Raw genomic sequence first — 24,544 nt, 5'->3', positions numbered from 1 at the left:
GAGTCAGGAGGACCTGAGTTCAAATCCAGACTCAGACACTTATTAGCTTTGTGACCCTAGGTAAGTTACTGAATCCTGTTTGCCTCAGTTTCCTCATTTGTAAAGTAAGCTGGAGAAGGAATAGCAAACCACATCAGAATCTTTGCCAAGAAAACTGCAAATGGGGTCTGGAAGAGTCGAATATGATGGAAACAATTAACAACAATGGAGTCTGACAGATGTTGGGTTTTTGCTGTGTTTCCCTTGAACATTTAACTTAAACTATCTAGTGGTGCCCCTGTGAGTCTATCATGGTGTCCCAGGGTACCACTGTGCACAATGTGGGAACCAAAAAGCATAGATGATGGAGGGAGAATTGGCCTCAACATTAGGAAGGCTGTGTCTTTGACACAGAGCTACTGTATCATTTAATCTCTCAGTGCCCAGGGAACTCAAGACCATACATTACAAAGATGTAGATTTCCACCTGAAACTCCTTACATAAATTAAATAGCCTATCTGTTAAGTGCATAAAATATATGACACAATTGTGTTAGACTCACACCATAGTACATACAACAATAACAGTCTGGTGACAATAGCATATAAAGATCTAAAGAAGGATCTGAGGATGATGTTTAGCATAGAAAAGAGAAGATGAAGTAGGGACATGTTGGCTGTCTTCAAGTACTTGGGGATATGATTTAACACCTCTTCTGTCTGGCTCCAAACCACAGGTGTAGGAACAGACAATAGGGAAAAATGGTAGCAAGGAAAGGTTTAGTTTGATACAAGTTCAGTGTGCCTCACATGTAGAGAACTCCATGTGTTGTAAGGGGCTGTCCCCTAAACTGTAGCATAAGAGTATTATTGTGTGACTCAAAGGGCCACAGAGCAGACATCTCTAAACTTCTCTCTTTTCTTTCTTCAGGGAAGTCTTTAATTCTTGTCAGGAGGGGACACAGGAGGTAGGGGCTGGAAGCCACTCTGCTCTCCTTAGAGAGAGATGGTAAAGGGCTAGATTTATATCTATCTGTTCCTTTAGATATTTTTATTCTAGGGTAGGGCTTCTTAAATTTTTTCCACTTGTGACCCCTTTAGCACTTCTTAAACTGTGGGTCACAACCCAATATGGGGGATATGATCAGATTCAATCTAACTTCTGATCACCGTAGGGGGAAGGAGAACCCCCAAGCTCTATATCCAACACTTGACCTATTTCCCATCAAATACCAGTTCCACAATGAATATACATAATCAATAGCAAAGAAACCTATTTATCCCCATCAGAGAATACATTAGGAGAAAATATGCCAAGCAATACAGTGTGAAGGAGCCCCTCCTATGGGGATCAAGGGAATTCAGCTCAATCAAAAGACAGAGTTCTAGATTTCACTCAAGAAGAAACTCCCCAAAGTCTCCAGAGTAGCAAGCTGGGGATGGGCACATGATAAACCCCTCCCACTCCTCTCATGTCTTCCCAGACTCTTTTACTTCAGCAGCCCTAAGTAGGGTTGCCCTCTTCCATCTTCTCTCTTAAAGCTGGAAGTGAGAAGCCCCCTAAGAGACTCAAGCTTGAAGAGTCCCAAAGAAGACTCAAAGCTCCAAGAATGAAGAAGGTTGGTGGTCTCTTACACTCATCTCCACCAATAAGGAGTGCTTGATACCAATGGGCTTTGGGACAGAGGATACACAAGGAAAAACATGAATAATCAGAAAGGTCCAAAAGGGAGATGGAATGCCGCAGGAGGAAGTGAATTTCTTCCTAAGCAGAAGTTGGATATATGTGTGTGTGTATACATATATACACACATATGTATATATGCATATACACTCACATATATATATATATTCACACACACACATATAGATAGGTAGAGAGATAGATAGATAGACAGAGATAGATAGATATAGATGCTTCCTCAAGCTCTCTAACCTCCCAATTCCTGGCCTCTTTAAATCCCATGATCTATTCATTCACTTCACCTCAGCCACACATATGGATGGTCTCACAATGGATTTCACTAATGCTCACAAGTGTACTACTTTTCTCATTAGAAACTTTGACCCTATTTGACCGTAACCTCTTGCCATTCCATCTCTTATGATGCCTCATCCCTCCTAAACCTATTCTTCACTCTCATGGAGACCTCCAATCCCTTCACCCCTCAGTACTTTCTCAGGACACCGTTGTTGTTGTTCGGTTGTTTCAGTCTTGTCTGACTCTTTGTGACCCCACTTTCTTGGCAGTGATACTGGAGTGGTTTGCCATTTCCTTCTCTAGCTCATTTTATAGATGAGGAAACTGAGGCAACCAGGGTTAAATGACTTGCCCAGGGTCACACAACTAGTGTCTGAAGTTAGATTTGAACTCAGATTTTCCTGATTCCAGGCCCGGCTCTCTTATCTACTGTGCCACCTTGATGCTCATTCTCAGGATATTGCCTGTCCTCATTTTAACCTTCCTTCCTCTCTAATCTTAACCCATTGGTTAGCCATTGGAACCCTAACCTGTCCTCTGATCTCAAATTCCTCATCCCTTTGTTCTATTGCTGTTCATATATTGTTTTGCAATCTGCCAGCATGGATTATGCCCATCATTGGCCTTTCTTCTGCTGCTGGATACAGCTGGAGGAAGCCTAACAAATGTGCTGAATTATATTACATTAAAAATTCATGTTATCCCAGTGTGGCGGAAATTAGGCATAGACCCATACCTGACACCGCACACAAGAATAAAGTCCAAATGGGTACATGATTTAGGTATAAAGATTGATACCATGAATAAACTGGAGAAGCAAGGAATAGTGTATGTATCAGATCTATGGAGAAGGGAAAAATTCTTTACTAAAGGAGAGATAGAAAGCATTATGAAATGCAAAATGGATAACTGATTACATTAAACTGAGAAGTTTTGCACAACCAAACCCAATGCAACCAAAATCCGGAGGGATGTAGTAAATTGGGAAAGAATTTTTACAGCTAAGCTCGGGGATAAAGGCCTCATTTCTAGAATATATAGAGAACTGACTCATATGTATAATCATATAAGTCATTCCCCAATTGATAAATGGTCAAAGGATATGAACAGGCAATTTTCAGAGGAAGAAATTAAAGCTATCTATAATCATATGAAAAAATGCTCTAAATCACTATTGATTAGAGAGATGCAAATCAAAACAACTCTGAAGTACCACATCACACCTATAAGACTGGCAAACATGACAGAACAAGAAAATGATAAATGCTGGAGAGGATGTGGGAAAGTTGGAACACTAATTCATTGTTGGTGGAGCTGCGAGCGCATCCAACCATTCTGGAGAGCAATTTGGAACTATGCCCAAAGGGCTACAAAAATGTGCATACCCTTTGACCCAGCAATATCGCTACTAGGACTGTATCCCCAAGAGATCATAAAAATGGGAAAGGGTCCCACATGTACAAAAATATTTATAGCAGCACTCTATGTAGTTGCCAAAAACTGGAAGTCAAGGGGATGTCCATCAATTGGGGAATGGCTGAATAAATTATGGTATATGAATGTAATGGAGTACTATTGTGCCATAAGAAATGATGAACAAGAAGACTTCAGAGAGGCCTGGAAGGACTTATATGACCTGATGCTGAGTGAAAGGAGCAGAACCAGGAGAACTTTGTGCACAGCAACGACCACAGTGTGCGAGAGTTTTTTCTGGTAGACTTGGAATTTTGTAATAACGCAAAAACTTCTTATAAAAAAAAAAAATCCCAAAGGTGGTTCTCAAGGCAAAATGCCTTCCACACTCAGAGAAAGAAATATGGAAGTCATTCACAAAATGTAGCAGATCATGTTTGTGTATGTGTATGTGTTTGTGTATCATGTTTTGATTTGTTATATGATTTCTTTCATTTATTTTAGTCTGACTACATAGCATGACTATAGTGAAAATATACTCAATAGGAAAGTATATGTAGAACCTATACAGAATTGTATGCAGTCGTGGGGAGGGAGGGGGGTAGTGGGGGGTAGGTGTGGGGGGGATAAAATCTCAATTGTATGGCAGTGATTGTTAACCATTAAAAAAAAAAAATTCATGTTATCCAACCTCAACTTGGCCCTCACTATGGCAAGATGGTATTTTTATTTCTCCCTAATTGATTCCCTGTCTCACTCCCAGCAAAGCTATACCAAACATTCTCTTCCCTTTTCAGTTCTCTCACATCCCTTTCTCTCACTTGACCAAGAAAATGAGGCCATTTGATCTGGGTACACTTTTCTTCCATTCTCTCCATCTCTAAAACCATCTCTCACTCTCTCCTCCTTTCCCTTGACTGGCTTTTCTCCTTGCCAAGGCCAATCCCCTTACTTACACTTGATCCCAACCTTCCCAGTCTTTTCCAACAGATAGCATCCACAATCATTCTCTATCTTGAATCTTCAACCTCTCCCAATCTACTGGGCTTTTTTTCCTATTGCTTTCAAATTTGCCCACGTCTCTCCCATCCTTAAATCTTCACTAGATCCCACCATGTTCTCAAGCGATATCTACCTAAATCTCTCCTCAGCCAAACTCCTGAAACAACTGTTTATACTTGCCATGTCCCCTTTACTCTTCAACTTTTTTAATCTAGATTTTGACCTCAGTACTCAAATGGAACCACTTTCTTCAAAGTTATCAATGATCTCTTTTTAATTACCAAGGCTGATGGTATTTTATCAGTCCTTGTGCTTCTCAATCTATCTGTTAATCATCCTCTTCTTGATACCTTCTCTGCTCTGCATTTTCATGACACTGCTCTTTCCTGGTTCTCCTCCAACCTATCTGAGTATTCCTTTCCAGCCTCCTTTGCTGGTTCATCATCCACATCAAGTTCCCTAACAATGAGTGTTCCAGAAGTCCCGTCCTAGGCTATCTTCTGCATCCACACTTTCTCTTGGTAATCTCATTATATAATTCTTATACAGATAACATGTATGCATCATATCATATAATCTGTGTCTATGTCTTGTGTACATATATCTTGCTTATATTTATATAATACATATATATGTATGTATTCCCATTTGCTCCCCCAAGCTTCAATCTTGTAACTGCCTATCAGAAATTTCAAACTGGATTTTCTGAAGACTTAAATTCATCATGTTCAAAGCCCAATGTATTCTTTCCCTCAAAATCCTTCCCTATTCCAAATTGCCCTATTTTGCAGAAGGCACCAACATCTATCCCTCCAGTCTTCCAGTTTTGTAATCTTGTCATTATCCTAAATTACTTACTCTCTCTTACCATGACTATCCAATCAGTGGCCAAATCTTTCCATTTGTATTTTTACATCTCTCTCATCTGACACTTCTTTCCAGTCACACAACTGTCATTCATGCTTTCATCTAGTTTATTTTAAAAAAGTGTTTAAATTAATTTAAAAAATTTTTTCTCCTCAAATTTCGAAGCTTTTGGAGAAAAAAATAGAAATATAAACCTCTTCTAGCATATAAGCCTAATCAAACAAAACAAATTCCCACATATGGTCCCATTCCAACAATGTCTCATGTAGATTATGACAACAGCCCCCCTGCCTGGAGTGTCTCATCACTCCAGGGCATCTTATGTTCTGCTGCCAGAGTAATTTTCCTTAACTGATGATATGGCTGTCCTACTCAACCACTCCTGTGGCTTCCTATTGCCTCTAGGATTTAATGTAAACTCTACTGTCTAACTTTTAAAGTCCTACACAACATCCAGCCTCACTGGATGCAATTCCCTGTTCTCCACATGTAGTACTTCCAACCTTACTCCATTTGTACTTTTGCACTGGCCATTCCACAAGAATGGAATGCATTTCCTTCTAATACACACACACACACATATATTATATATATATGTAGATATGTATTTATTTGCTTTACATTAATTCTGTATATTTATATATGTGCTTGTCTCCCTATTAGAATGCATATAAGCGTCTTATGGGTTGGAATTGTCTCGTTCATTGTACTTATATCTCTATGGCCTACACGGTGCTTGTCACATAGTAAAGGCTTAACAAATGCTTGTTCATTGATTGCTGTTCTATAAACTGGCTGTAATAGTACAAATCCTGTTCCCCATGTCACTCTGCCTACTCACTAATTCCTGACCAACCTCTTCCCCCACCCTCCACCCCCACTCCAATGTACCACTTAAGATCTCTACATCCCTCCCACTATGCTCTGTGGAATGCTTGATCCATAGGTAACTAATTTGTTTTCATCCTTTCCTTTCTCATTCCTTCCATCTCGTTGCATTCACTTTGAACTAGCTCCCTCTTGATGACACAGCTAGCTTTCCTTTTCAGAACTGGTTGCACTTTCTCTCATATCCCCTGAATCACTAGTCATGGTGGGGGAATCAGAATAGTCCTTATTCCCCATTGCTTCTTCTAATCTCTACCTCTACTACCATTGCTCAATAATCTTTTCTCCTTTGAAGTTCATTCAATCAATATTTATCACCCAGTTAAGATTCTTCTAGCTGTTATTTTCTGACTTCTAGAATATTTTCCTTTCTTTGTCAGTAGGTTCAGTGCCTGACTCACAGGCCTTTTTCTCTCCCCCAACTCATGCCCTCATACTAGGAGTCTTCAACATATTGATACTATACCAAACATTCCAACTTCCTAATTCTGCAACTTATTCATTTCCCATGACCCACTACCCTACTTCACCTCAGCTGTAGATGGTGTATACTCTTGCTCTTGTCATCATCCACAAGTATTTCACCTTCATGTCCATGACATCGGATATTTCTTTATCTAATTATAATCTGCTTAATTTTACCTTTCCCTGTCTTCCAACTCTTAACTTTATTCATCTTCATGACTTCCAATCCTTCTACATCACAGTTTTTTCCTTGGCTATCACCCCTGCACTGGCTATACTATTCCTTCTTTCCCCAAATGTGCTTCCTTGGTGAACCAATTCTATACCATCCTCTTCTCTTGAATCCTTTGCCCCTACATACTGTCACTCACTCATCTTTCATTGCCAAGTCACAGTCTTAGATTGCTGCCACCATCTGCCACCTTCTTCCTAATGATACTTGAAGCTGGCAAAATCACAAAACCATGCTAATCGAGTCCACTACAAATTTACTCACCTGGGCCCCTCAGGTAATCCTTTCATACCTCCCTAATCAATTCACTATTCTACCCACCACAGCAAATCTTTCTTCAAGGGTTTTCATCCCTCCCCAAAACATTCATGGCTCTTCCTCCTCTCACTTCTCTCAGCAGAGAACATTGCTTCATAGTTTATTGACAAAAATGGAGCCTTTTCTTCTGTTTTCTTTACCTTTACACTTCTCCAGACGCCTTCTGCCACAATCTCCTCCTGTTTTCATCTCTAACATAAAGAAGTGACCCTTCTCTTTGCCACGACAGACTCTTTTACTTGAATGCACAAATGATCCCATCCCATTTTTATCATCCCTAGTCTCTCTCTCCCTATCTACCAGCTGGTCACTGCTGCCCATTTAACTCCCACCCTCACAAACCCTTCCCTTGATCCCACCATCCCCACTAATTATTGTCCTCCACCTCGCTTCCCTTTCATTGCTAATCTCCTGGGAAGGCTGTTTGTAACTGCCATTTCTGCTTGCCTCTTATTCTCTGAACACTGCAGTCTGGCTTGGGATCTCACTCTCTCCAAAGGGACCTAGGCTTTCTCAATTGCCAAATCTAATGGCCTTTTCATAATCTTCGTTCTTCTAGACCTCTCCAGAGCCTTGACACTCTTAACCACCCTCTCTGACACTTTCTTCTCTCTGGGTTTTCATGTCACTGTTTTACGCTGGTCGTCTTCCTATACGTCTGACTCCCTCTCAGTCTCCTTTGCTGGATCTCAAGGCCTCAGTCTACAGGTGCAAAGGGATGATCCCTAAATCTCGGCCGAACTGTTATGCTCCACGTTCCGCAGACCTTGATCCCCTGCTGAGACCCCGGAGACGTGCCCTTTGACAGCACCACGCGGTGGCAGATACCAGTACAAAGGGTTTGGGGCAGACGCGCAACACGCGCCCCCTCCAGGTCTGCACCGATCACTAGAGCGGAGAATCTCCATCTCGGCCCCTAGGCCCTATGAGCAGGGACGAAAAATTTGCGCCATAATGAATGATCCCTCCTCCCTTTCCGTCGTTCAGGTCCTACACGCCAAGGAATTCTGGGAGTCGTAGTTTCTTGTCCAAGGTACCCCCTTATCTGTCGCGGTGCCCACCTTGGCGGGAAGAACTACAGTGTAGGGCGCATGCTCCAGACGGAGTCCCGCACCGGCCAGCGTCGACCCCGCCCTGCTCCGCGTGCCCGCCTGCTCTCCCGCCCCCGCTAACATGGCGGCTCCTCTGGCCCTGGTGCTGGTGGCGGCCGTCACTGTGCGGGCTCTGCTCTTTCGCTCCAGCCTAGCAGACTTCATCTCCGAGAGGGTGGAGGTGGTGTCCCCACTCAACGCCTGGAAACGAGGTGAGTCCGCCGGACTGCTCCGCCTCCGGACGCCCGGGACCCGGCCCCGCCCCCGCTCTGGCCCCTCCTCGGCGGGCGCCGTGAGGCGGGGGCTGGGGAGGGGAGAGAGGAGAGGCGCTCTCCGGGTCCCGGGGGCCCTGCTTCCTCCTCCCCTATGGGGCCGGGGGGGTTGGGATGGCTCGAGCATGGGCGGGACCATCGGAGGGCGGGGGGCGGGGTGGGGAGCCTTACGCCCCTGTCTCCCGGGATGAGGGAGAAGGGGCCGCAGGGCCATTGAAGGTAGAGGGTGTGGTCCCTCAGACCGGGGCTTGCTCTTAGGCAAGACCCTCCTCCCATCCCCCTAGGAGCCTGGCTTAGAGAGGCTACCCGTGCAGACTGTGGCCCTGAGCCCCGGGGTGTGCGTGTGTGTTAACCGGCTCCTCTCCCCCACCTTACCTGTCAAGGGAGGGGGCGTGGCCAGCGAGGGAGGGGGCGTGTCTTGTGGAAGTGCTCCGCCCAGTGCTTGGGTCTCGGTGAGTCACCTCCCCCAGCCAGGGACCCCCTAGGCAGGGGCGGAAGGTGCTCCGCCGGACCCCTGGGGTTATTGAACACGGGGAAGAATGGGTTAGTTTGACGTAATACTCAATAACGCCCTCACTGGGGGTAGGTACTTCTGTTCTTGGTTCCCTTCATTCAGTGAAGCTCCTCCTGCCCAGAATCCCCGTGCTGGGGACCCTCGAGGAGATTCTGGGCGTGGCTGTAGGCCGGGCACCTCTGGGCGCTGCGGTGTCGTCATCTGTAAACGTAAAGTGTGGCAGTAGAGGATCCCTGGGATTCCATTGAACTCGGAATCCTTTATCCTAAAAGTGGGAGGGGCCAGTGTCAAGAACGGAGCGTGCACCTGTGTGGAGATCCATGAAATGGTGTCTTTAAGACAAAAGTCGAGAAACACAAGTGTTGTTATGGGAATGTACTACCCATCAGCTGACTTGGAGCTCCTGACACATATCTTATAATTCAGTTCAGAAGTATTTATTATGCATCAGTAAATGTGTATTGATTGATAAGGTGTTAGACTTGGAGTTGGGAAGGCCTGGGTTCATGTTCAACCTCTGACCCTTGCTATGTCTTTAACTTCTATATCTCAAGCAAAGCCTTATGGCGTATATACTTAGGAATGAATGTATGAAAAATTAAGCGTTTATTATGTGCCAGAGACACTAGGACTACAAATTAAAAAAAAGAGTTTTCTTTTTCCTAGAGGGAAAATAACACTGAGACTAGAGTAGTTATTGGAGGAACTCAACTATCAGGAAATATGGCATTCCTAACTTTCCACTAAATGCAAAATAACTAACTTTTAAAATTAAGTTTTATTTTTTCTGTCAGAAATAACCTGCCGTTCTCTCTCATTCCAATTGAGAATGAAACTCAAACAAAACTTTTGTTACAAATATGTATATAGTCAAGCAAAACAAATTTCCTCATTGGCCACATTTAAATAAAAAATATAAATATATATGTAATATATTTAACTCTCATTCTGTGCTCTGAGTCATTTGTCTTTTATCAGGAGATGGGTAGCATATTTTATCAGTAGTCATCTGAAATCTTGGCTAGTCATTATGTTGTTCAGAATTCCTAAATCTTTCAAAGTTTGTCATTATAATATTGTAGTCGCCATATAAATTATGCTCCTTGTTCTTTTCATTTCACTCTGCAGTAATTCATCTAAGTCTCTCTAGGTTTCTGTTACATTTGTTTACCATAAGTTGTTTAGCTATTCCCTGTTTGATTGGCACCCCTTCAGATTTCAGTTCTTTGCCAACTCAAAAAAAATCTATAAATGTTTTTGTATGTCCTTAGATTTTATTTTGCTTAGGACTACTCCCTCCCTTAATCTACTATTTCCTCTTTTCCCTTCCCCCTTTTGGTCCTATTTCCTTGTTTGAATGAAATGTATTTCTTTCCCTCACTTTGTGTGTATATTCAGTTCAGATGAGAGTTGGGTTGAAGTTTCAGCTGCTTCCTCCATCCCTTTCTTGTTTATATAGATATCTTTTTGTGCACCCCTTTATAGCAGTGGCTCCTGTATTTGGTGTGATTCTTATTGTGGCACCTGGAAGCTCAAGGTTTTGGCTACTGTTCCTGGGAGTTTTCATTTTGGGATTTCTTTCAGGAAGTGTCTGGTGGATTGTTTCTACTTTACGCTCTGGTTCTAAGAGATCTAGGCAGTTTTTTAAAAATTTAATTAATTTATTTGTTTTCAATTTTCAACGGTCACTATTTTTTCCCTTTTCATTCTCCTACATCCCCCTCCCTCCCCTAGGTGGTATGCAATTTAATTTGGGTTCTACACATACATTCTTATTAAACACATTTTCACATTATTTATGTTGCGTAGAAGAATTCAGATGAATGGGAGAAACCATGAGAAAAACCACACCAAAACACAACACAAAAGAAAATAGTCTGCTTCGTTCTGCATGCCAATTCCATAGTTCTTCCTCTGGATATGGATAGTACTTTGCCTCAAGTCCTTTGGGAATGTTTTAGGTTTGGCAGGTTTTTCTAATAATTAATTTATTTGTTTTCAGTTTTCAACAATCACTTCCATAAATTTAGAATTTTTCTCCCCTTCCCTCCCCATTCCCTCCCATGATGGCATGCAATCTTATATGGGTTCTACACATACACTCCTATAAACACATTTTCACATTATTTATGTTGCATAGAAGAATTCAGATGAATGGGAGAAACCATGAGAAAAAACAAAACAAAATGTAACACAAAAAAATATAATCTGCTTCATTCTGCATTCTGACTCTATAGTTCTTTCTCTGGATGTGGATGACATTTTGCTTCAAGAGTCCTTTGGGCATGTTTTAGGTCCTTGCATTGCTGTGAAGGGCTAAGTCAATTAGAAACAGCCTTCACACGCTATGGCTGTTAATGTGTATAATGTTTTCCTGGTTCTGCTCATTTTACTCAGCATCAGTTCTTTTAAGTCTTTCCAGGTTTTTCTGAAATCTGCTTGTTCGTCATTTCATATAGCACAATAATATTATTCTGTTACATTTATTTACTACCACTTGTTCAGCCGTTCCCCAATTGATGGGGATCCCCTCAGTTTACAATTCTTGGCCACCACAAAAAGAGCTGCTTAAATATTTTTGTGCATGTGGGACCTTTTCCCTTTTTAATGATCTATTTGGTATACAGACCTATTGGTGGTATTGCTGGGTCAAAGGATATGCACATTTTTATACTGGACAGTTTTTTAAAAGTTGAAATATGTCTTATTGTTCAGTTGTTTCAGTTGTGTCTGACTCTTTGTGACTCCACTTAGAGTTTTCTTAGCAAAGATATTAGAGTGGTTTGCCATTTCAGCTTATTTTACACATGAGGAAAATAAGGTAAACAGGGTTAAGTGACTTGCCCAGTGTTTAAAGCTGGATTTGAACTCAGGTCTTACTACAGATTTGGCATTGCACCACCTAGCTGCCCTATCTAGGCTCTTTTTATTTTGGTCGTGGCTTCCAGGCAATCAGTGATTCTTTAAACTTTTTTCTTCTTGGTCTATTTCCATGTCAGGTGATTTTGCTGTGAGATGTCATACAATTTCTTCTATTTTTCAGCTTTGTGATTTTTAATATTTCTTATTGTCTTATATTTCTTTACTATTTAATATTGTCTCATGGAGTCATTGGCTTCTATTTAGTATTTTCTGATTTTTAGAGAGTTTATTGGTTTGACAAGGTTTTGTGTCTCTTATGCTAAGCTATTAATTCCGTTTGCATTTCTTTCTTCTGCAGCTCTCATTTCTTTCCATTTATCCCCATTTTTTACAGTTGAGGAAACTCAGGTAAACCTATGTTTAAGTGACTTTCCCAGCATCACACATCTGGTAATTATCAGAGGCTGTATTTGAACCCAGGTCTTCATAACTCCAGACTCAGCACTGTGCCTTCACCTGCTTAGTACTTACTCTCATGTCTATTCCAAAAACTTTTTTCCTCTAGCACTTATTTTATTTATAAAAATGCTTTTTAACTCCTTTTTTAAACTCTTATTTCATTTCTTCCAAGACTTTAGTTGAATTTATGGCCAAGTTGGGTTTGTATTTGAGGCCTTGCTTATAGATGTTTTGCATGGCAGCTAATAGTGGATACAATGCTGGACCTAGAGTCAGGAAGACCTGAGTTCAGATTTGACCTCAGACACTTACTAGTTCATGTGATCTTGGACAAGTCCCTTAATCTCTCTTTGCTTGGCCTCTAGTAGGTGCAGTTTATTTTTAATTTCCCACTTAATAGTATTTTATTTTTTTCAGTTACATGTAAAGATAGTTTTGAACATTCACTTTTTATAAGGTTTTGAGTTCCAAATTTTTTTCTCCCTCCATTACTTTCTTCCTCCCTCCTCAAGATGGCAAGCAGTCTGATATAGGTTATACATGTGCAATCATATTAAACATATTTCTACATGAGTCATATTGTGAAAGAAGAATAAGAACAAAAGGGAAAACCATGAGAAAGGAAAAACAGAAGTGAAAATAGTATGCTTCAATATACATTCAGCCTCCTTTGTTCTTTCTCTGGAAGTGGATAGCATTTTCCATTATGATTCTTTTGGAATTGTCTAAGATCATTGTATTGCTGAGATCAGCTAAGTTTATCAAAGTTAATCATTGTACAGTGTTCTCCTGGTTCTGCCCACTTTACTCAGCCTCAGTTCATGTGAGTCCATGTGAGTTTTTCTGAGAGCATCCTGCTCATCATTTCTTATAGCATGATAGTATTCCATTGCATTCATATACCACAGCTTGTTCAGCCATTCCCCAATTGAAGGGGATTCCCTCAATTCATAGTATAAATGTTAATTCCCTTTCTCTTTTCCTTATTTTGGAAGTCTCTCCCAGCTTTCTATTTTGAGCCTCTTCGTAACCATAATAACTTTTTATGGTGGTATTCTTTTTTTATTTGTTTGCTCATCCTTCCAATCTTCTTTCTAACTTTAGACTTGATATGAGAGCCAGGCTAGGTGCAGTTTTAAAGGAAAGGTCTGGGTTGGTCCTGTTGCTGCTTTCTTGGAATTGATGAGTATTGTGTTATTCCAGATTCTCAGGGATAATGTTATGCATATTAGGGAACTGGAAGCTTTGTGTGCTTCCATAGTGTCAGATCTAGAGCAAAATCTGATCACTGACCCCCTCTGAGCTTTTCAGTCTCCTGACCTGAGTTTGGGTCTAAGTAACCGTGGAGTGCTGCTGGACTATGCCACTATTAGTAGCTGGAAAGCTCTCCTGGTTCAGTGACAGAACTGTAGACTGGGATGAAGGTTCTGAGAGGTCTTTGGTTTGTAATTTGTTTCCTGAATATCATTTTACAGGTTTCTGCGTGGACTGGAAGCTGGAGCTGAGGTCTCACTCTTCTCCTGGGTTCTGAGCCATAAAATTACTGCTTGCTTCTGAACTTCCTTCTTCCTTGGTAAAGGTACACAGGCTAGGACAGGGGTGGGGGACCTGTAGTCTCAAGGCCACATCTTGGTCCTTGGGTGCAGCCTTTTGACTGAGTCCAAGTTTTACATAATAAATCCTTTTATTAAGGGGATTTGTTCTATGAAATTTGGATTCAGTCAAAGGGCTACACTTGAGGACCTAGAGGGCCACATGTGGCCTTGAGGCCTCAGGTTCCTCACCCCTGGTAGGGTTTGCAGCCTCTCCCTTCACTCTTGGATGCAAGTTACTTCCTCAGTCTGTCCTGAACTTGGGACCCAGAACTGGGTAAAAAGTGGCAAAGTTGTTCTTTGGCACCTTTTCCTGTATCTTGCAGGAGGTCTGGATCTGGTATGGATCTGAAATCTCACCTTTCCTTTGGGAATCTCCTGGCCAGACCCCATCCTGTGTCTACAGACCTCTCTGTATCCTTATGCTTAACTGGACTGGACAGATGATTTACCATAATTTTTTTCTCTTAAAATTTCTGATTGGGATTAGATCCAAGGCATTTTCTAGTTTTATTTGGAGTTTTGAGAAGAGAGCTCAATGTACTTCCTGCTACTCCACCATCTTCACTCTGCTTTCTATCTAATTACTTTTTGACTTGCTTGACTTAATAGTTTTATTCCTCGAAAGGTAGAATAAGTGATGAGAGACACTAGATTTTTTTATAAAGGATTAATTTTTAAAAACAGATTTTTATTGATATCTTGGATTTTTTTTACAAAACCTAGATTTCTTTCATATCCTTCTCCTTGCCACTTCCATATCCATTCCTTAGAGCAAAAAATTTTAAAAAAGATTAATGTATGCAGTGTTGTGTAATTGTAGAATAGTGGAGGAAGGTATCTTTTCAGCTTAGTTTTTTATAATTTCCCAATTTCAACCTCAGTTATTTTGCAGTAGTTGTTCTTTCCATTTATGTTGATGTTATCCTGTATATTGTTTTTCAGACTCTGTTTACTTTGCATCTGTTCATATAAATTTTTCTATATTTCCTTGTATTCATCATGTTTGTTATTTCTTACTGCACAGTAATGCCCTGTTACATTCCTGTAGCTTAATTTGTTTAATCATTTCCTACTTGATCATCTACTTTGTTTCCTTGTCTTTGTTAACCACAAAAAGAGCGCTGTAAATATTTTGTTTTATATGGAGCCTTTCTTTTTATCAACAACTCCTTGGGAGCATATGTCTGGCAGTGGAATCTCTGGGTTATAGAGTATAGTTAATTTTGATTCATAAGGAGAACCTGGTTGAAGTGGGCATAGGAATCTTGGCAGAAAGTATCATTTTAGAGTTGGAAAGCTTGGATGTAGGTAATGAGTTCGCTAGTTTATAGTAAAGCAAATTTCTTAAAGTAAATGTAAAAAGTAAGTTGGAATATATATCCTGAGAAGGAAATTGACTCAATAGGTATAGATAAGAGGCCAACAACATAGTTGAGAATAATACAGATTATGAAGAAAGGAGAAGAGAGGGTTCTAATGTAGTTGTTGGAGAATTATCAGATGGCTTTAGATTTAAGAAGATAATATACAAAAGATGGAAGCGGAGGCATGTAACCAAGGACAAATAAAAAATTGGGGCATGGGTTTGTAAGAATAGTTTGGTTTTATGTTTATTGATGACTTTTAAAAAGCATTGCTGTTACTTTCCAGTAACTCCGCCCATGTAGAACCTTTAGCAAAGAGGTATAGTTAAAGTATTGATCATGTCTGACAAATTATGCCTTGTCTTGCAGCCATAATCTACCACCTCACTGTTGAAGGGAGGAAGTTGAGTTTCACCATCAGTACTCTGAATTCACTGTGCTGGTGAAAGTCCTGTGATCAATGTTTTTCTTTACATCATTATGGTCCTTGAGTAAATTATTATTTTGACTTCATTTATTTCACTCTATTCATACATATCTGACCAAATTTCTCTGAACTCTTTATACATTTCCTTTGTTTTTTGATGCAGTAATATTCTATTACATTAATATGCCACAATTTTTTCCATTATTCTCAAATTGAGATCTATTTTGTTTTCAATTTTTCTAAATAACAAAAAGCACTGTTACAAATATTTTTTATATGGGAACTTTCCTACTGTCTTTTTTAAAAAAGCCTCACCCATCTCCTTTTCCCCCCTTGAAAAAAAGAAAAGAAAAACAAAATCCTCATAGCAAAGATACGTAGGCCAAATTCCTGAATCAGTCATGACCAAAGTAAAAGTCTCATTCCACACCTGAGCGCATCACCTCTCTGTTAGGAGTTGGGTAGCATGCTTCCGGCTTTCCACTGTTTTGATTTCCTTGGGAACATATGCCCATTACTGGTTTCGTGAGGTCAAAGAGTATATTTATTTTAGTAACTTTTCTTGGGTAGTTCCAAATTGTTTTCCAGAATAGTTTGGCCAGTCCTCAACTCTATCAACTCACCCTTCCAACATTTACCATTTTTGTCTTTTGTTATCTTTGCTGATCTGATGAATGGGAGGTGAAAACTCGGTGACTTTAATTTGTATTTCTCTTATTAGTATTTTGGAGCATTCTATCATATAAAAGCTCTCAGAAAAGATAGGGTCCACTAAATATGCTATAGGTAATTAAAAGTTTATTTTGTATGTGTAGTTATAACATACATTTTCACTGATATCTTTTTTTATGTCACTAGAATTTTTCCCAGTATCCCTTCCTTTTCCTAGAGAGTTGTTCCATATAACATACTATTTTTTAAAGGGGAAAAAAAGGCAGAGGAAAAAAAATCAGTAAAATCAATGAATTCATTGAAGGAGTCTGAAAAGATATGCATTGTCCTGTACGTGTGGCCCTTCCACCTCTGCAAAGGAGTCCAGTGAAGACATCTTTTCATGTGTCTCCTTTGGAGCTTGTTCTTTATAATTCTGCAGCATTTGCTTTTGAATGTCATGCTGCTGAACTTTCCACTTACATTGTGGTCATCATTGTGTATGTTGTTTTCTTGACTCTGCTTACTACAGTTTGCTTTAGATCACATAGGACATGCTTCTATGCATTCATCATACTGTTTCTTTTAGCATAGTAATATTCTGTTACATTTATTTGCCACAATTTATTTAGCCATTCCCAAAATGATAGGTATTGATTTTATTTCCAGTTCCTTGCTATTACAAACAATGCTGCTATAAATATTTTTATATTTCTCGTGACTTTCTTTGTATCAGTGATTTTCTTGGAAAGCCCAGTAGTAGAATCTCAGGGTCAAGGGTATGAACATTTTAATTATTTTATTTACATAATTTCAAGTTGCTTTCCAAAATGGTTATATACAGCTCCACCAGCAGTGAAGGTGTGCCTGTCTTTCTACTGTCCTTCCAACGCTGACTATTTCCATCTGTAATCTTTGCCAGTTTACTGGGTGTGAAGTGAAACCTAAGGGTTGTTTTGATTTGCATTTTTCTTATTAGTGATTTTGAGCATTTTTTCTTATGGTGGTTAATAGTTTGCCATTCTTCTTTTGAGAACAGTTTGTATCCTTTTTTTAAAAAAAATTTAATTAATTTATTGTTTTAAGTTTTCAGCAATCATAAGTCTTAAATTTTCCTCTTCCCTTCCTCTTTCTCCCTGAGATGGCATGCAATCTTATATGGGTTCTACACATACATTCCTATTAAAAATCTTTTCATATTAGTCATGCTGCACTGAAGAATTAAAACAAATGGGAGAAACGATGAGAAAAGAACAAAACAAAACATAACACAAGAGAAAAGAGTCTGCTTCATTCTGCATTCCGACTCCATAGTTCTTTCTCTGGATGTGGATGGCATTTTGCCTCAGGAGTCCTTTGGGGATGTTTTAGATCCTTGCATTGCTGTGAAGGGCTTAGTCTATCAGAAACAGTCCTCACACACTGTGGGTGTTACTGTGTACAATGTTCTCCTTGTTCTCATTTCACTCATTATCAGTTCCTATAAGTCTTTCCAGGCCTCTGAAGTCTTCCTGTTCATCATTTCTTATAGCACAATAGTATTCCATTACATTCATATACCACAGCTTGTTCAGCCATTCCTCAGTTGATGGGCATCCCCTTGACTTCCAGTTTTTGGCCACTACAAAGAGAGCTGCTATAAATATTTTTGTACATGTGGGACCTTTTCCCATTTTTATGATCTCTTTGCGATACATCCCCAGAAGTGGTATTGCCAGGTCAAAGGGTGTGCACATTTTATGTCTCACTTTAAGCATAGTTCCATATTGCTCTCCAGAATGGTTGGATCAGCTCACAGCTCCACTAACAATGCATTAGTGTTCCAACTCTCCCACATCTTCTCCAACATTTATCATCTTCCTGTTTTGTCACGTTAGCCAGTCTGATAGGTGTGATGTGGAACTTTAGAGTTGTTTTGATTTGCCTTTCTCTAGTCAATAGTGATTTAGAGCATTTTTTCATATGATTCTAGATAGCTTTAATTTCTTTCTCTGAAAACTGCTTGTTCATATCCTTTGACTAATTATCTCACAGGTAATGGCTTTTGATTTGTTAGTTATTTATGTATTTTATATTTCTTGAATAGAAAACCCTTATCTGAGAAATTTTATATGAAGATTCCTTCCCTGCCCCATTTATCTACTTCTCTTCTTATCTTAGGTACATTATTTTTTTTGTTTAGTAGCTTTTCATTTTCACATAATCAAAGTTATTAATTTTATCTTTTGTCATTGCCTTTCTCCTGTATTTAAGAACACATCTCTTAAGAATACATCTCTTAGCCATAGCCATGAAAAGTGTTTAAGTTGCTTTATCTTGTGATCTTAAATATTAAGGTCACACATATTCACATAGAATTTATTGTGAAGTAAAATATGGTTTATGGTATTGGCTTAAGCCCATTTTTTTTTCCAGACTACTTTCCAGTTTTCCTAGCAGTTTTTATCAGATATAAAGTTCCTCTCTATCTGTCCTACATTTTAATTGCATTTTCTTAGCAATTTATGTTTTTAGATGAATGATGAAGCAGGCACTTAAATTAGTTGCCAGAACATATTAAGGTGGCTATTTATTTGTACATGCTGCTTGTTACTGTTAAGGTAGTGTAACAGGCAGAGCTTCTTGCGTTATTTGTATCCTGTTAGGGTTACCACCTTGGTGAGTTCAGACAGTTGATTTTTTTCATTCAGTTTGTAACGATCAGGTTCTAGGGGGACTGAATGATTCCTATTCATTAGACAAGCTAAAATGCCAGTTTTAAAATTTATATGGAGAAATATAATTGCCAAGGGTAGTTAGAAGAGACAGGAGGAGAGGCTTGGGGACAGATGTTTGATGGGGGCAAGAGAAGAATGTTTTTGTTATGAAGGTTGGTTACTGTCTTCTCAGTAAGACAGAAGTGGAATTAAAATTGGAAGGTTTCACAGGGTGTAGATTCAGAGAAAAAGGAGTTGTGGGGGTATTAGTGGATGGTGTTACTTTTGGGATGTGTATACCTGACAAGTAGATGAGAATACTTGAATCAATCCATAATAACACTGTGATTTATTCTGTATAATACTTTGACTCTCATTTCAGTTCAACAAACACTAGGTGCCACCATGTGCAAGGTACTGTATTAGGTACTGGGCATATAATGACAAGAATGAAAGTCTTTCTTCAAGGAACTTTTTTTTAGTGCTTGGTAAAATTTTAGTACATAAATATGTACTAAAAAAACTAAACTATGTAAAAATACACAAAAAATAATTAATAAATACACAAAAAATAATACACAAAAAAGTAATTTCAAGAGCCAGAAAAGCCTATTAACTGGAAGGATTAGGAGAAGCTTTCCCCCCTGTCTTCCCCACTCTGCGCCCCTCCCCCCCAATAAGAGCTGGCATCAAAACAGTACCAGTACTTTGAAGAAAGGTAAGGATTCATTCCATGAAATGGAGGGAAGGAGGGTGAGCATTCTGTGTCTGGAGTGTGTAAAGTCAAGCAAGCTGATGGGGAGTAGCTAGGAAGTCCAGTTTGACTGGGAGGGAGAGGACAGCAAGACTCCATGTAGACAACTCCTCTTATGATAGCGTTGTCATCTTTATAAATTAGTTCGCAGCATGTCATTTCTGTTTCTTTGATGAGATTCAAGAGACAGCCTCATCTCCTTGATAAAATTTGGGAAGCACCCTTGTGTCTTATCAGTAACAGTTAAACCACTACAAAAAGTAATTTTAAAAAAAGTTTTATTCCCAAACTCTAGGAATTCCTTCATTTGGGACACTTGTATTTCACTAACACACTGTCTGTAGTGCTATATAAAGCTGCCCTTTAATTTTATAATCCAAGAGAGATAGCATTGATACACACATGAAAACACTTTGGGCCTATGTGATAGATTAATGCAGAACTGGTCAGTGAAATAAAATTATAGGATCTTAGAGCTGGATGAGACCTAGATTTCACACACTTCCTGACTAATGGATGGATCTCCTTAACATCATTTTTTTGCAAGTGACTGTCCAGTGTTTGCTTGAATACCTCCAATAATAGAAAGCCCCTTATCTCATAAGGCAGAACATAACAGCTTTTACATGACTTTGGTGACTAATGTGAACATTTATGTTGTCTTATCTTAGATCTGATGTCATGAAGAACAGTTGTAGGTATGTCTGGTATGAGTCAGTGAAGATTTTATAGGTCTATGAAAACAGGTACATCCCAATATATTTTTTGAAACCTCTCTGTTAGGCAGTTATGCTTAGTTATTTCCTTAATGATCTCTACACAACCTGTTGGAATATATATGATTTGGTTAATATTTGTGCTTTTCAAAATAAACTTACTTCAGAGAAGTATAAAATAACAGTGTTTAAGTGTTTTCTTAGGTTCTTCCAGCCAAATGAATAGTTCATTGTTTAGTCAAGTTTTTTTCTTAATCGTTGTAATATTTTATGGAGATAGTTTGTAGCATGTGACAATCATCACTTGTGTGAACCATTTAGCAATGTATATTTTTAACATATCCAAACTTGGATGGTATAGTTTATTGTGGAAAACGTATTGCAGGATAAGAGGTGCAAGCAAAAAAGAATGAGGTAAAGGAATGGAGTAATAACATATCTTGACTACAGTACTGTTGCATTCAAAACAAATGATAAAATCATAAAGTCTCAGAGCAGAAACAGTGGTTTTTGCTCTAAATATTTTTGTACATAGAGGACCTTTTCCTTTTTGTTTTTTATCTTTTGGGATACAGATCTAGTAGTGGTATTGCTATGTCAAAGGGTATATGCATGGTTTTATAGCCCTTTGGGCACAGTTTGAAATTGCTCTATAAAATGGTTTAATCATTTCACAACTCTGACAGGAGTATATTAATGTCTCATTTTTCCCATATTCCCTTCAACATTTGTCATTTACCTTTTTTGTCCTTATTTTCTAATCTAATAGGTATGAGGTATTACCTCAGAATTGTTTTAACTTGCATTTCTCCAGTCGATAGTGAGTTAGAATATTTTTTCACATGGCTATAGAAAGCTTTAATTACTTTATCTAAAAACTAATTATATCTTTCGATAATTTATCGATTGGAAAATGGCTCTTATATTTATAAATTTGACACAGATCTCTCTATATTAGAGGAATAAGGCCTTTATCAGAGAAACTTGCTTCAAAATCTTTTTTTCACAGTTACTCGCTAACTATATTTCCCTCCATCCTTTTCTCCCTACCCTTATTTATTCTATTCTCTCTCTCCTTTTACCCTGTCCCTCCTCAAAAGTGTTTTGCTTCTGATTACTCCTTCCCCCAATCTGCCCACCCTTCTGTCACATGTCCTGCCCCTTCTCTTATTCCCTTCCTCTTCTACTTTCCTGTTGGGTAAGATAGATTTCTGTACCCCATTGCCTGTGTATCTTATTTTCCAGTTACATGTAAAAACAATTTTTTAACATTCATTTTTAAAGCTTTGAGTTCCAGATTCTTTCCCTTCTTCCCTCCCCACTCACCCTCATTGAGAAGGCAAGAAATTCAATATAGGTTATGCATGTGTAGTCATGCAAAAAATTTCCATAATAGTCATGTTGTAAAAGACTAACTATATTTTCCTCTATCCTATCCCACCCTCCTTTCATTCTGTTCTCTCCTTTTACTCTGTCCTTCCTCAAAAGTGTTTGCTACTGATTATCCCCCAATCTGCCCTCCCTTCTATTACCCCTGTCCCTTTCTCCTTACTTTTCTGTAGGGTAAGACAGATTTCTGTATCCAATTGAGTGTGTGTGTTAGTTTCTCCTTAAGTCAATTCCAATGAGAGTAAGGTTCATTCATTCTTTCTCACCTCACCTCCCCCTTCTCCACTGTAAAAGTATTTTTTTTACCTCTTTTATGCGAAATAATTTACCCTATTTTGTCTTTCCCTTTTTCCTTCTCCTAATACATTCCTCTCTCAGCCCTTAATTTTATTTTTTAGACATCATCCCTTCATATTCAACTCATTTATATAGATATTTATATATACATATGTATGTTTATACACACACACACATATATAAATATATCTGTGCCCTCCAACTACTCTAATTATGAGAGAGGCCTCATGAGTTACAAATATTGTTTCCATGTAGGAATGTAAACAGGTCAACTTTAATAAGTCTTTTATGATTTCTCTTTCCTGTTTACCTTTTCTTGCTTCTCTTGAGTCTTGTATTTAACTGTCAGATTTTCTGTTTAGGTCTGGTCTTTTTTTGAGAATGCATTAAATTTCTCAGCATCATTGAATATCAGTTTTTTCCTCTCATGGATTATACTAAGTTTTGTTGGGTAGGTGATTCTTAGTTTTAAGCCTAGCTCTTTGACTTCTGGAATATTATAAACTCTCTGATCCCTGTATGTAGAAGCTTTTATAAATCTTGCATTATCCTGACTGTGGCTCCACAATACTTGAATTGCTTTTTTTTTCTGATTGTTTGTAATATTTGCTCCTTCACTTGGGAACTCTGGGATTTGGCTATAATATTCCTGGGAGTTTTCCTTTGGGGATCTCTTTTAGGACTTAATTGGTGGATTCTTTCAGTTTCTGTTTTACCCTCTGGTTCTAGACTATTGGGGCAGTTTTCCTTGATAATTTCTTGAAAGATGATGTCTGGGCTCTTTTTTTGATCATGACCTTCAGGTAATCCAATAATTTTTAAATTATCTCTCCTAGATCTAATTTTCCAGGTCAGTTGTTTTTCCAGTGAGAAATTTTACATTGTCTTCTATTTTTTTTCATTATTTTGGTTCTGTTTTATAATTAGCTTCCATTTGCTTCATTCTAATTTTTAAGGAATTATTTTCTTCAGTGAGTTTTTGGACCTCCTTTCCTATTTGGCCAATTCTGTTTTTTAAGGCATTTTTCTCCTCTTTGAACTTTTGGACTTCTTTTGCCATTTGGGTTAGTCTATTTTTAAGGTGTTATTTTCTTTACTATTTTTTGGAGTTTCCTTTAGTAAGCTGTTGAATCATTTTTCGTGATTTTCTTGCATCACTCTGATTTCTCTTCCCAATTTTTCCTCTACTTCTTTTACTTGGTTTTCAAAATCCTTTTTGAACTCTTCCATGGCCTGAGATGAATTCATATTTTTCTTGAATTGGATATAGAAGCTTTGACTTTGTTGTCTTCTGAGTGTATGTTTTGATCTTTCTTGTCACCAAAGTAAGTTTCTGTTGTCTAAGTTTTTTTCCATTGTTTGCTCATTTTCCCAGCCTATTACTTGACATTTTAAGGTAGGACTTTGCTTCCACTGTGGAGGGCATCCTGTCCCAAGCTTCAGGGGTATTGTGCAGCTATTTTCAGAGATACTTCTAGGGATCTGTAAGTTTTCAGTTCTTCCAAGGTAGAATGATCTAAGGAGAGGTGTTTACTCCGCTCCTGGCTTGTCCTCTGGTCTGTGAGTTACTACAAGCATTCTTTTCTGCCCTGTGAGAAGGGTTCCCTCTTCACTGTTGCCACAAGCTCTTTCTCAGTGCTCCTCCTTGTCCTGGGACTGCCACCCAGGACTATTACTCAAATCCAAGTGTGGTCCAAGTAACACAGTCCTGCCTCAGTGACCACAAAGCGATCTCTGTAATCTCCTTCTGGCCAGTTGTTTGATCCCCTTATTGTCTGTGGGCTGAGAGCTCTGGAAGTAGCTGCTGCTGCTGCTGATCCAGTCACTCCTAAGACCTGCTCCTGGTTTTCTGGCCCCTGTTTTGGGGCCAGGACTGGACTGTGCTCTCTCATCCAGGTCTGATAGATCTTTTCTGTTGACCTTCTAAGTTGTCCTTGGTGTTTCTGGGTCAAGTCCAGAAACTGCCATAGCTACTAGTGATTCAGTACCCCAAGGCCTGCTCCTGGTTTTCTGGCACTCAGTCTGTGCCAGTGCAGTCTGTGCTAGACTGTACCCCTCTCTCAGCCTGGTGCAACAGGCCTTTCCTGTCGACTTTCCAGGTTGTCCTGGGCTGGAAATTTGTTTCACTCTTTCTTTTTTGTGGCTTCTGTTTCTCTCGAATTTGTTTAGAGTCGTTGTTTACAAGTATTTGGAAGTGTTTGAGGGGAGAACTCAGGCAGTCCCTGTCTTTATTTCTGCCATCTTGGCTCCACCCCCCTCTAGGAACAGTAGTTTTTTAACGTGGAGTTAGTAAACTTAAAAAAAAAAATTTA

General features: G+C 39.1%; 1 protein-coding gene across 3 annotated transcripts in view; it reads left to right on the top strand.

Annotated features, from left to right (window-relative positions):
• The first annotated feature begins 8,241 nt into the window (after positions 1-8,241).
• The window catches only part of PIGU (phosphatidylinositol glycan anchor biosynthesis class U), a 107,756-nt gene continuing 91,453 nt past the window's right edge, over positions 8,242-24,544 (top strand). For all 3 annotated transcript variants that reach the window (XM_072631312.1, XM_072631311.1, XM_072631310.1), the window contains exon 1: positions 8,242-8,448. In XM_072631312.1, the coding sequence (XP_072487413.1) occupies positions 8,319-8,448 (130 nt within the window). In that variant the 5' untranslated portion in view covers positions 8,242-8,318. The remainder of the gene's footprint in view (positions 8,449-24,544) is intronic.

This window comes from Notamacropus eugenii, chromosome 1 (genome assembly GCF_028372415.1).
Source record: "Notamacropus eugenii isolate mMacEug1 chromosome 1, mMacEug1.pri_v2, whole genome shotgun sequence".
Classification (NCBI taxonomy): Eukaryota; Metazoa; Chordata; class Mammalia; order Diprotodontia; family Macropodidae; genus Notamacropus; species Notamacropus eugenii.
Note: the sequence above shows the minus strand (reverse complement) of the source record. Positions and strands in the feature narration are given on the sequence as shown.